The following is a 14057-nucleotide window of genomic DNA, read 5'->3' on the forward strand; positions in this document are numbered from 1 at the left end:
CATCTTGACTGTTTTATCTGGAAAAAATACGCACTGAGAAAACATTACATCTCTGAAGCACTCTTTAAAATACTTGTTGCTATTTTAAACCAAAACCAGTTCTTCTAAGTTATTTATGTGGTCACTCGTGTAGTTTATGAATCCAGTTCTATTGTAAAGATTTCAAGAATAATGTGAAAGTATTCTTCGTTAATTTGTCTTAGGAGGTAGGAGTCAGTTACATGATTTTTGCAGAAAGAAAAAGAAAGGCAAGGAAAAGATCCATTATATCTTCTATAATTTAACAGCACATAAACCTCAGTTGTTTTTTTTTTTAACTCATAGCTTCTGTGAGGAAAATTGCTTGAATGATTTTGTAAAAACTGTTTCCTGTAATTGGGATCAAGGTTTTTGGTGGTAATGGTGTATGTATTGTGGATTTGCTCATTTCTAAAGGAATTTGATTTTTGTTTCCTATTTATGATTTTTTAAATGGCATTCTGTGTTCAGTGATAAATTATTACTCCAAATTTATGTGGCAGCCCAGTAGTGGAGATAATCTGGTATCTCATTATAATTTTGTAGAGTAAGCACATTTTAATAAAAAACTAAGATTTAATTATTTTTTAGCTTGAAAAGTAAACCCTGTGTGCATTCTCATTAACATGTAAAAAATATTATTCCAGCTGCGTTGGGGTAGAGGAGCACCATGCTGTTGATATTGATCTATACCATTGTCCCAACTGTGCAATTCTCCATGGACCTTCTCTAAGTAAGTATGGGTTATTCAAATTTCATCTTACACCTTCAGATTGTTTTCTTCCCATATACAACTGCAAAAGACTGTTCAGAAGAATATTCAAGATGAGTTTGATTATTTAGAAGGCACTGGTTCTACATGACTAACTCTGAGCTGATTAAAAACCTGCAAAACAAACAAACCATCTTGAAATGTTCCCTGATGTGGAGATGCAGATAGAATATAATATAAGGCAAAACTATAGATTGGAGAAATCAAAGTGCACAGGGTAAGTAGAAAGCAATCTGGACTTGGCAGAAAGTGAGAAAATGAAAATCAGGGAATCATAATTAAAAAAAAAATACAAAAGATGGTTTCAAAGGTCCTGTATTTTACTTATCCAAGTTCTGATAAGTACCTAGGAAGGCAACTTTGAAAAAAATGTACAAGTTAGGTGTCTTTCCTTTCTTCATGGTTGTAGGTTATATGCTACAATAGTCAAACACAACTTTTTAACAGTGACAGCAGAATATGAACATCCTGTGAATGGTGTTTGTTTGTGCTTTTTTGTTGTTTGTTTTTGATTTTATTGTTTTCCCCCATTTATGTCCTTAAAAGTTACACAGTTCCAAATCCTAGGTTTCTGATTTATAAACAAGGTTCCACGAGGGTCAAAATGAGTTGCCAGAAGAGTCTGAAACAGAGTAACAAGAGACATCTCTTGGGTTCTACTTCCAGTAGATAAATTTGCTGTAGAGATCTGCAGTGGAAAAATGGAACAGATTTTCTTTTGCTAACTACTGAAAGGATACTGCTTTATCCAACTCTTCTAGATTTTCCTCCCTGTCTCCCCTACTCAAATGGAAACAGGGTTGTAAAAAATATTAGAAAAAAAAAAGAAAAACAATTCACTTTTCCAACCATGAATTAAATTTCTGTGTTCAGACCTGAAAAGTATTTATAAGCAATGTGTTATCACCCTCCAAGCACTGAGCCATGGTCATCTGTGTTTTCTAATGCAGGTTTATTTGTGGGTTTTATTGTTTGTTGTGGTTTTGTTTTGGCTTTTTTTTTTGTTCATTTGTTTTTGTTTATATGGAGATTTTTTGGTTGTTTTTTGGTTTTGTTTGGTTTTCCCCTTGAAGACACCATGTAATGTTTTATAGTTAATGCTGACTTAAATAATATTTTGAAATCTGAATTTACTTTACATTTAAAAATAAGCTTAAAACCACCCTCAGTGATAGTTTTGTGGAGGATGAACAAATTGATTAAGCATCAACAGCTGATATAATTAAGACATGTTGCATGATATGTATCTTGTATAATATATGAGTTCATGGTCTGTCAGCTAAAAGGTGAGATAAATGCTGGTTCATGTGCTTGTAGTTTTGAGTACTCCAGTGGTCATTTTTGGTTCAAAATTTGCATGTTTGTCTTATAAATCAGAATACAAACAACAGCTATTTTTTTCCTTAACTTCTGTCTCTTTTATTTGTTTTTTTTCTGTGGAATAGAGGGACTAGGATGAGGAGTAGACAAGAGATAATATCAGACTTTTCAAAATAATAAACTAGCAAATTTGAAACTTTTTTTCTTTATTAGTGAGAACTAGTCTGCCTCATCCTGATGCCTGTAAATAACCTTTCCTGTAATGTAAGTGCTGTCTCACCTGCAGCAATTAGACAGTGAGATAAGAGGGATTTTTGTTTTGGAAGTCTTTTCAAAAAGACAAGAATCTGTGGTAAAAATTATCCTTGTTATTTCATATTGCCTCAAGTGTGTAGATCATCTAGATTTAGTAGGAACTTCAGACATGTCAGTTACCAACCCAGACAGAGGTGATATAATTAAATATGTCTTCACATTGAATTTCATTAATTGTTCTCAGCTGTCAGAATCAAATGTGTGGTAGTTTGTGGTTTGGGCCCTACTTCCTTCAGTTTTTAAAGAGACTGATAATGTCTCATGACTTCAGGTAATGCAGAAATGTTCCAGAGTACTTCAGTCGTATGAAATTATGTATATAAGTAAAAAAAAAAGCATTTTCATTTACAGCATCATATTCTAAAATCACTTTCCCAAAGAGCTTTAAGAGACAAAAATTCCGATGTTGAAGAGGGCAAGTATACCTGTGGTTTTAACAGAATATGTAATCAAATGAGGTAGTGCAATAAATTTATTTAAAATATACAAGAAACACATACTTTACAGTAGAAATAGGTGGTTACTTTCAGTATCCTACAAAATTAATTGTGTAAAAGTTCCAGTAATGAAAAGAAAGCTACTGCATAGTTAGATGGAAAGACAAAATTAACAAATCAATTTCTCCATGTATTTAAGAAAAAAATCCTCTTCATTATTTGAAAGAACAATTTTACAAGACCTTTAGCAAGCAGCCATGTGTAGAAAATGCTAAACAATGAATCCTAAAATCTTAAGTAATTTAAAAAGAGAAAATTCTTTTAAAAATAGTAATATATGGTGGAGAGGTTTTTTTTAGATTATTTGATTTAGAGTATTCATATTCATTTTGTTAGTTTCAAAGTTTTCTCAGTGATTCTCAAGTCTAAAAATGCTCTATTTGCCTAAATGCTGTGAGTCAGCTGTGTCACCAGCTTGTGGTGTCCAGAGCTTTGAGAAAGCCCAACGTTCAGTAAGTGCTAATAAGACTGTAGCTGTCAGGACATCACTTTCTTTATCTGGTTTTGCCTTCTCAGTTCTGTAACTACCCTCCAACCAGTAACTTTTTGTTTGTGATATTCATGCCTGTGCTTGGTCTGAGCTGAGAATGGGATGTTGGACCAGGCCTTAGCAGGATGTGCTGTGATTTACTGCCTGCTCCTTAAAATCTTGCAGTCTTCCTGTGCCAACATTTCTCTTGCCTTTTTGGCCACTGGGACTCTCCAGTACCCCTTCCCGGACCTGGAGGCCTCATGGTACATGTGTACACCTCTTGATGGTCTCCATTTGAAGTGTAGCAGGTGGTGATCTCTGTGGAAAGCAGTCCTGTAGTGGGAGAAGGCAGGGAGGAGTGTTTGCCTAAGTAGAGTTATTGACCCATTGTTTTGAGTGTAGGAGGGATGTAATTTAAAAAAAAGGAAAAGTAATCTTACCACTTAATTTTAATGAAAACTTCCAGCACACTCTTCTTTTTCTCACCTCCCTGCAACTGTCTTGTGCAGCTCTCAGTGTTATCACAGCAGGTTTTACCTCAATTTTTATAAGCACCAAGGGTGAACACTGGCATCTTCCATAATTTGAACATTAGGATCCATTCAGTTTAAATGTTTTTATTTTGCAGTTGTTTCTGTAATGTCTTAAGGGGTTAAAAAACTCTAGAATGAAGGGATAGGTAAGCAGAGAAAGTTTTCATTAATGTTTCCTCTTCAGTGTCCTCTTATGAAAGGATGATGTACTTTGCCAAGTACAAGCAAAAGAATGATTTTATTTTCTGATTTGTAATTGTTGGAAAGACAGACTTTAAAAAGTGTGTCTGTCCTATAAAATCTCTTAAGCAGCTGTATCGTCTTACAATTTTAATGAGCTGTTGTAACAGCAGTGAATTTATGGGAAACTACTCTGTTGAAAATTAGTATTAGCCACTAATTTCTTGCATTATTATTTATGACTGAGAAAATAGCTTTGAAAACTTAATAAACCTGTCTTCATTATTTATGAAGTTTTACAGTATTTGGATAGTTGGCTCATTAAGCAGCACTGGTTTTCAGGTTAGCAAAGATCTGTAAATGTCAGTTTATTCTCTTAAAATTCATCTAAAGGGTTTATGTTGTCATGTCTGTGGGAAACAGCACACCAATAGGAATTATTCCCTCTTATGTGTAATGGCTATATATGTCCATTATTTCTGTGTAACCAAATGTTTTATCTGGAGAAGCAGCAAGTTTTTTTTTCTTTTTTAGAAACTATTTTCCCCTTCCTGATACATCCTCAGCTTCCTGTTACAGTGAGCTGTTTTCAGTGTTGCTAGTGCTTTTTACATTTTGGGTGCATCATGACTTAGTGAATTTAAGAATGAACTCTGCCATGAAGTTAAAATTTGTATTAATGCAGTGGTTTTGCTGGATGTTGTATTTCAGGCTGTTTGGCAGACAACGGTAAAACACTCTTTGTGTTGACAAATAACCTTGGCTTTTTCCTCTTCTGGATTTCCGGAGCATATGCAACTAAATTTCTGTTTAATATTAGTGGTTAAATTATAGATCTGGTGTCAGTAAATCTTCTTGGGGCAGTCTTCCAGTAGCAGCTGTATAGCTATGGAGTAGAGTTTGGCTTTTGTAAGAAAAACTGAAATGCAGCCTTAAATTATGGGACCCTTTTTGTGTTCCTTAGTACAGTAAGTGATAAAGGTAGGAAGTTCAGCACTCTTGGAGGTTGTTTCCCAAATGGTGAGATGGTGGTCCCTTTTGCAGAGGCACCTCTTGATGATTTAATAGGGCTTCTCAGCCTGTTGAGAGTTTGAGGATGAGAAATAGAGGTTTATTTGTACAGGGGGGAAATGCTCCAAAGAGCAGTTTACTAAAAAACAGATGATAGAACCAAGGGCTTCTGTTCAAGGCTGTAAACTTGTGCTCTTTAGAAATGGAGATGAAAAATGAGTGGTTGAGGAAGCCAAATCAATGAAATAACCATTATTAAATGATTTGTTATGAAATTATGAAAATTGGAAGAGAGGCAGTTGAGTTAACCACAATATCATAAGTCACTTTGTCCTCTCCTTCACTCAAGGTCAAAAAATTCAAATGGGGAGGGTACATACAGCTTACTATGTTTTATGGAACAACTTTCCAATATGTAAAGGGGGCTTGTAAGAAATAAGATGACTTTTTACTGAGGTCTTTAGTGACAGGACAATGGGTGATGGCTTTAAGCTGAAAGAGAGTAGATTTAGATTAAAGGAGATATTCTTTACTATGAGATTGGTGAAACACTGGCCTGAGTTGCTCAGAGAAGTGGTGGATGTCTCATCTTGGAAGTGTTCAAGACCAGGTTGGATGGAGCCTTGAGCAGTCTGGGATAGTGCAAAGTGTCCCTGTTCATGCCCCAATGTTGTAACTAGATGATCTTTAATGTCCCTTCCACCCCAAACCATTTTGTGATTCTGTAAAAGTACATACATGTTTTTTACAATACTTTTTTTTCATTTGTATATCTGTCATTTGTCATAGGGAGATCATCACAGCAAGTTTTTATGAGAATGTCTAGTGTTTAAATTTCCTTGGCCCTTAAAGTATAAGGAGCAGTTAGAAATGTAATTTTGCTACTATTGAACTATCAGTTCCAGATTCCCAGTATTGTAATAGAACTTTATTTTATCCTTTGTTCTTTATTACTATGCTGTAGCAGTGCATTAAGGCTTCAAACCGTTAAGAAGTTGTATGTTTTGGAGTGCAGTGCTTTTGTTACATGTATTGTAAAGGTCACACCTGCCCAAAGCAGTTTGCACACCAAACTTTAACTGTAACATAAGCAGTAGAAATGGTAGTGAATAGCAGTAATATTATCAGACTGGATATGGGTGTACTTATGGGATGTAATAGCACAGTGGGATTAAATCTTGTAACTTGTGTGAGTATGTAAAATGATGTCTCTGGCTATTCAAGAGGTGTGATTGTTTTGTTTATTAAAAAAAAGTCTGAGCTTTAAGAAATTAAAGTTTGATTGTTGATTTCGTAGCTGTCTTTTTGGATTTGTACAGCTTTTAGGCTGCAGCTGTTTACTTGTGTTGGACTGGATACGGACTCTTAATTTGTGTATAGTGTGCACTGAGATTCTCACATAGAAGGAGCTATAAAAGTACAGAGAGTTACAGTGTCTTGCAGGTGTCATTTTTTGGAAATAGGTAGAATGTCACCTGATTACTGTGATTAACAAACCTTATTTTTTTGATGTGATTGAGACATGTCTGTCTCACTGATGGGATGACTGCTAATCTGAGCCATCTGATTTAACTAATTCCATGTTTAATCCTTCTGAAACTTGTAGTGAAGAAGAGGAGAAACTGGCACAGACATGACTACACAGAGCCAGATGATGGCTCCAAACCAGTGCAGGCTGGAACACGGACCTTTGTTAAGCAGCTGCGGGCTCGCTCTTTCCCAAGGTACAGAACCTTTCTTACGTACTCTGGTGGGAAAACAGTGAAATGTCATCTGAGTGTGTGTTAGAGAAAGTGACTAACATTTCTCTACTTGACATTGTGAAGCTTGAGGATGACATCCTCCCTCTTCAGAATTCTTCATAGTGCATCCCGGTTTCAGATGGATACATTTGCCTTTTCATGCAGTAGCTGTTCAAGTTTTGCACTGGGATGGGTTGTCTGTTGTGACTGCTGCAGGGTGGTCTGAGAGATTTTGAGTTTTGGGGTAGGTTTTTTTTTGTTTGTTTGTTTTTGGTTTTGTTTGTTGGGTATTTGTGCTCTTGGTGTCAGAATATTGCCTGTATATTCCTTTAGTTCAGGCGTAGTTCTCAGTTTCATAGAACATACACATGAACTGGTAGAGTCTACCTATTCTTGCATGCTTTAGAAGAAAGTGGAGAAACATGATTATACTTTAATCCTGAGTTTGGTTGGCTATCTCACTGAAACATAATGACTTACAATTCTTTAGAGCAGTTGGTGGTTGTTGTTAGCAAAATGTACTTTAACGCCTTCTCTGAGAATTCCTTTTCCCCATCCTTTTAAGTTACTCTCTTTGGTCATACAGAAAGACTACAAGTTTCCAGATGATGCATTACAGTAAAAATTCCTTTGCTTGTTGAGGTTGTTTCCTTGGTCTTTTAGTTAAATGCTTAGTAAAACAATACTGTGTGTTTCTTTTTGATTCAGATGTAGCCATTCCCGTCTGTCTTCCTCCAAACTGAGACTTTTTTAATTTCAGTAGTGCTTGGAGGATGCTTTTCTGCTAATACTCCATCCTTTTTTTCCACCAGTGCTGATGAAGTAATTTTGAAAATGCATGGAAGCCAGTTAACACAAAGATACCTGGAGAAACATGGGTTTGATGTTCCCATTATGGTTCCTAAATTAGATGGTCTGGGACTCAGACTTCCTCCGCCAACTTTCTCCGTTTTAGATGTGGAACGCTATGTGGGTAAGAGTCACTCTGGAGTACTTACTAAAATGATCCTGTCTGTAAAATAAAATAAATACTTGCTAATACTAAATGATTAAATACTAAATTATTATAAGAGCTTCCAGAGTGCTAAATATTTATTCTAAATTCAAGACTAGGAGAGAGTAAAATCAACGCTATCGTTTGGAGTGGTTTTTTCTCCCCCCCCCTTTTTTTTCTTGTGTGTCTGTCTGTTTGGTAGATGTGTGATAGGACTACAGCCTTATGTCTCAACTTTCAAACCTGTTAATTTCAGGGCAAGCTATATGTGGAATGCTGAAGGTTTTTTTTCTGCTACATGTAGTCCAAGGATAATGGGAATTGAATGAATCACTCTTAAAATTAATAAATTTAATCATTGGTTAGGCTATGACAAAACCTCATGTTTTGGACTCAGTATATTGGCCTTTCTGAATGAAATCTTCCTGAAATTTTCCTACCTTGGCCTCCTTTGTCAGGAGAGGCTTCCCAAGGACCACTTCTTATCAGATCTCTTACCAGTGTGTAATTGTGCCAGCCTGATGTAAGTGTGCAGTACAGACAGAGGCTGAGGCAAGTGCAGCAGGACATTTCCTGTAACACATGGTACAGCTGAGAGTCTGAGTATGTTCTCATCATCACCTGATCTAATGATGTGTGCTGAAAGTAGGTTTTCTGTCCATCAATATTTTACAAAGGCACCAGAATAGGCAGTGTTGTCACCATTGTGATGATGAATAGAAATGTCTGTTCTGCCTTAAAGAGTAATTATCATAGTGATATTTCTGAATCTTTTTTTCTGGATTACTGCCTCTTTGGAATCAGATAGAAAGTTGGCTGTCTCATCCTGACCTGTCAAGATTTCCAGCTCAGAGAAAAAATTGGAATGCCACAGATTTACCTTCCTATTACTGAAATTAAAAATAAGAAAACTGACTAAATACTATTTCAGCTGGAATTTATCAAGATGATACAAACGCACAGTTGTAAAGTGAATATGTTTATAATGTACATCTAGGCATGTTTCCAGCATTCCAAAATTGTGTCAAATTTGGCCATTGTGTAACTAAAAGGACATAAACCAATTGCTGTTATAGTGGTGGTGTTAGTCCTTTCTCTTGGCTTGTCTAGTTCTCTAAAGGTATCACTTCAGAACACATGGTGTGTGACCTCCTCTCTGTTGTCATCAGAAATGAAGCACACCCATGATAATTATTCAGTGAAAGTACTGCATGCTTGCAAGTTGTGCATATACGTAAGGAAGGTGGGGGTTTGGTGATGCTTGATAGGAAAAGTGAGGAAGAGATCTGCCCTGATGTCGTGGTTTGAGAGGAAGTAAGTTTTCTGGGATATGCTGTGGTCACCAGTAGGTGTTAATATTGGCACCTGGTGTGGCCACTGGGGACATTGGATAATGTGGCCTCTGAGAACACAGGGGTTAAAAAGCAGAGCGCTCCTGTAAGAAGTTCTCGTGGGTTTCGGCGGGGAAGAGTACAGCCTGTGCCTGGACTGTGCTACCTTGGAACTTGATAACATGTGCCGGCAGCACAGCTGAGAAGGAGAAGAAGGGGGGGTGCAGGCTGAGAAGGAGAAGAAGTGGGGGGGCAGCGAGAAGGTGTCCAGCCGCTGTGGGAGTTCCTGAGAAGGCAAAGCCCGAGCTTTTAACCCTTTTTTGGACAATGAAAACTTTGCAGAACATTAACCTTTCCTAGAAGAGAGATAAAGTGGAAGAAAGAAATGTGCAAGGGTGAAGGTCTGGGCAAGTGAAAGATGTCGGGAGAGTACAGAAGAATCTTAGGTTTGAAGAGATGATGGAGTGGCCTTAGCTGGACTCTTCTTGTTATAGCCATGGACAGAACCATGTTCCTTGTGACACAGAGACTGCATCCAGAGGGAGGCAATGGCTCAGAGCCAAGAGGGTTCAGTGTTGGTACCCCTTGGCCCCAGGGGGTGAAATTTGGGAGGGAACAGGTGTCCCGAAGGTGAGACTGTGCTCTTTTTGGTACGGGACAAAGCATCCTTAAAAGGACAACCCTAGAAGCAGCTCTGGTCCATGTGCTGTGGTGAGAGCACTGGACATGGAAGGAAGAGGTCACGATGGCAAATGTTCTCTGGGCGGTGCCACGAGTGACATGGAAACACACGAGGTTTCAACAGTGTTTCCTGGGGAAGCCTATGGTACAAGAGGGACTCCTCTCCTCTTGATGAACTGAGAATTGATTACCTAAAGGGTGGTGATGGACTGAGAGTTGGTGATTTTGGGGGATAGATGTATTGGAAATTTGGTGGGGGGAGGAGGAAATGTTTTTGAAAAGTTTTCATTTTCCCTGTGTGTTTCTTGCTACTTAGAGTTGTAGTTTAGTTAATAAAGTTTTCTTTTCTTTATTTCTAAGTGGGGGCCTGCTTTGCTTGTTCCTGGTCATATCTCACAGCAGACACCAGGGAGCATATATTTTCATGGGGGCACTGGCATTGTGCCAGCATCAAACCATGACGCCTGATAACTTTCTCCATGCTACTCTTTGCAATTGCAGCCATAAACCCATTTTTTTTAAAACAGATGCAGCCATTCTATACTACTCTTTCTTTTTGGTTAACCACAGGAAAGAGGATTTATTTTTAGAGTGTTTTCAGTTCTGTCCTTGGCTGATTATAGTAATTAAAGTTAAACCTAATAAAAAGTTGGTTTATACTGATCTGTCTCTCTTCCGAGAGAATAATGATAGTAGTAGAGTTTTTCTGCAGAATTGTTTTGATAAAGACTGGAAAAAAGCTAATTTTCTCTTAAATTCCTGAAATGTCTTTTATCTGTGATAGCCTTAAGAAGGTCATCCTGTTTTTTACAGGTGGTGACAAAGTGATAGATGTCATAGATGTAGCAAGACAAGCCGACAGTAAAATGAAGCTCCATAATTACATTAAATACTTCACAAATCCTGACCGACCCAAAGTATTGAATGTGATCAGCCTGGAATTCTCGGACACAAAGTGAGTATTGACTTCAGTTCCTTGAATGTAGGAAGTGGTTTTCACGAAGCTGAACAGTATGTGTAGGAATATAATGCCTGTAGTGGGAAAGACAGGAGGAGGTGTATTTTATGTAGACTGCCATTGTCATGTAATATGGGTATAAAACATATTTATTAGTTCATAAGTAATGTCTTTGTAGGAAGCTGTCATTTAAAAAGAGGTGTGCTTACTCCTGCGTATATTAACAGATCTTTTTTGTTTGTTTGTTTTTTAAAAGGATGTCTGAATTAGTGGAAGTACCAGACATTGCCAGAAAGCTTTCGTGGGTGGAAAATTATTGGCCAGATGATTCTGTCTTCCCTAAGCCTTTTGTTCAGAAGTATTGCTTAATGGGTGTCCAGGACAGCTATACAGATTTTCATATTGATTTTGGAGGAACATCAGTTTGGTACCACGTTCTCTGGGTATGAATGCTGCTTGATTTACCGAATCACAGAATATGCTGTGTTGGAAGGAACCCATGAGGATCATCAAGTCCAACTCCTGGTCCTGCTCAGGACAGCCCAAGAGTCACAGCATGTGCCTCAGAGCATTGTCCAAGCGCTTCTTTAGCTCTGTCAGGCTTGGTGCTGTGTCCACTTAGCTGGGGAGCCTGTTCCAGCACCCAGCCACCCCCTGGATGTCTATGACTATATGAAACAAAAGTTATTCAGTGTGCAGCCTTCTGTCTGTGGCATTATCACCTGCATGAAATCCTGGGCTTGCAATGCTAAGGGAGGAGGCTGAAAGTGAATTACTGATCTCTGGTGTTGCATTTTTATGCTTTTACTTAGTATGCTTTTGGTGACTTGTAGACTGTAATTGGTAGACCTGTGAGTGACATAGTGAGGTTTTAGCAGGAAAAAAATAATTGAATGAAAATCATTGGCATACTCAATTTTTTATTCTCACAAATCTGACCATGTGTACATCATGGAAGAGGCAAAGTGGTTTCATCCATTCATTTTCTCCCTTGGTAGGTGTGGGCATATCCATGAATTGTTTATAAAAACTGGATATTTTTGTATTCCATGAAAAGTTCTGGTGTGTTTGTTTGCTCCCTTTAAATCACAAGACACCACCTGTTTAATATGCTGTATCTAAGCTCTTGGTGGATCGCATTTGTGACACTGCCTGAACATGCCATAGTGGGAAGATGGAATACTTTACATTTAGGTCAATCTGTTACTTCAGTAGGAGTTGTAGTGTACAACCTACTTCAGTAGGTTGTAGTGTACCTCTAGAAAAACATTAATTTATTTGTTTGGTATATTTGTTCAATAGGGTGAGAAGATATTCTACTTGATCAAGCCCACTGATGAAAATTTGGCTCTCTATGAGTCCTGGAGTTCATCTGTCACCCAGAGTGAAGTGTATTTTGGGGACAAGGTTGACAAGTGTTACAAGTGTGTTGTGAAGCAAGGACACACTTTATTTGTCCCAACAGGTAAGACTTTACTCTTGGTATTAGGACTTAGCAAGTTTAATCACCAGGAATTACGAATATTGTAAAATAATTGCATTATCAGCATTTGGTATCCTCTAAAATTATGGATAAGAGAGAATAATAAAACAATTAGAACTTTAGATTTTCAAAGCAAGTAATTCAGCTTTTAAGATTGCCTGACAGTCATAACAATTATCAGGGAATGAAAGGGTATTTGTTACTCCATTAGAAGACAACAAATTAAAGTTGATTTTGATTATCAGGGAAGTAGTTCCAATTAATAAAGCACAGATTGTTCACTATTTGTTAAGTATTCAGTCTGAATTCTTACCCTAATTTTATAATACAGTTTTATTTTTACACATTTCAGTATTGCAAGGCCTACTAAGCCTAATTATTACAAAAACATCACATAAACTTATGCTGTAGGCTAGAGTATGAAGAATAAAAGTTGGGTGGGTTTTTTGGTTTGCTTTTGTTGTGAGAAATGTCAAAACAGTTCAAAACAATTCTTTAATAAAAGAATAAAAAACAGACAAATGCTTCAAACAAAACACCTCTCCCTACACAAACTCCCAAATACCATAAGCTTACAACTCTTTAATAAATCAAACAATATTTTGCCAATAAAGTGACTGCCAGGTTTTGGTATTTTTGCTTATCCAGTCTATCCATATAAATACTTTTTAGTATTTAATTGTTGAAAATTTGTACTGGGTGCTGTCTTCTCTTTTTTGAGCAGAAAAAAAGCTTTAAATACAAGGAGCAAGAAAATGATTTACAATTCTAGTTCTGGAAGAAACCTTGAAGATTATGATCAGTACATTATTCCATCCTGTACTTTCTAGACTACTTCATTTTTCTCATAGCTCAATTCTGTACCTGTGAGGTTCAGTGTTTACTGTTCTAGTTCACAGCTTGTACAGAATAAGTGCCATAGTACCTGATGAGGCCCTCTGTGTGCTCTTGACATTCCTGAACAGCCAGAGCTTTAAAAAATGTATTTCCAGCAAGAAATAGCATTAATTGTCCATGCATGTAAGTTCATAGATCTATGAACAGAGAAAGCAGAATTACAGAATGAAGAACTTTATTGTGACTCACAGAAAATAGTTACTGCTTTCTAAGTAATCAGCTGAATCTGAGCTATCACTGTAATATGGCCATGAAGAAAAGTATCATCAGATGATAATTTCTCATGTGTACATGTATTTCAATGTGTCTACACATAAAAAGGTACTTCCAAACACACATGTGCATGTATGTGTATACACACATACTTATTCATATACATATGATGGAGTGCAGCAGAAGAACCCATAAATTAAACTAGGTTTCAAGATAGGTGTTTAAAAAAATGTGAAATTCTGTAAGACCGAGGAGAGACTTTGACAAAAAAAATCCCCTGATCTCTGGTGAAAACCACTTGCTGTTTCTGCTTGCACTGGTGCTAGTGGATGTCATAATTATTTTATAATCTTGGAAATATGTTCAGAGTAGTCTTCTGATCTAAAATTAATTTTGCATGTAGGTGAATAAGATCTACTGGGAGGCTCTTTAAAGTTATTTAAATATAATTCAAGATATTCTGTGTGGTCTACACCAAATTTGCATTCCTCATTATATATACCTGGATCAAAAGTGCAGCATAAAAATAACAAGCAGGAATGAAAATAATTAAAATCTTATGTTGATGCGGGTATGCTGTGAAACTGCTCATTATTAGCTGAATTAGGGCATAGATTGAATGCTAGTTTGTAATATGTAG

General features: G+C 37.0%; 1 protein-coding gene across 1 annotated transcript in view; it reads left to right on the top strand.

Moving 5' to 3' along the window:
* The first annotated feature begins 668 nt into the window (after positions 1-668).
* Positions 669-14057, top strand: part of KDM7A (lysine demethylase 7A) — a 37317-nt gene continuing 23928 nt past the window's right edge. The window contains exons 1-6 of the mRNA XM_031061427.1: positions 669-751; positions 6725-6842; positions 7673-7833; positions 10680-10821; positions 11081-11267; positions 12127-12289. Of these exons, the coding sequence (XP_030917287.1) occupies position 751; positions 6725-6842; positions 7673-7833; positions 10680-10821; positions 11081-11267; positions 12127-12289 (772 nt within the window). The 5' untranslated portion in view covers positions 669-750. The remainder of the gene's footprint in view (positions 752-6724; positions 6843-7672; positions 7834-10679; positions 10822-11080; positions 11268-12126; positions 12290-14057) is intronic.

The sequence above is a fragment of the Geospiza fortis genome, unplaced genomic scaffold (assembly GCF_000277835.1).
Source record: "Geospiza fortis unplaced genomic scaffold, GeoFor_1.0 scaffold8, whole genome shotgun sequence".
Classification (NCBI taxonomy): Eukaryota; Metazoa; Chordata; class Aves; order Passeriformes; family Thraupidae; genus Geospiza; species Geospiza fortis.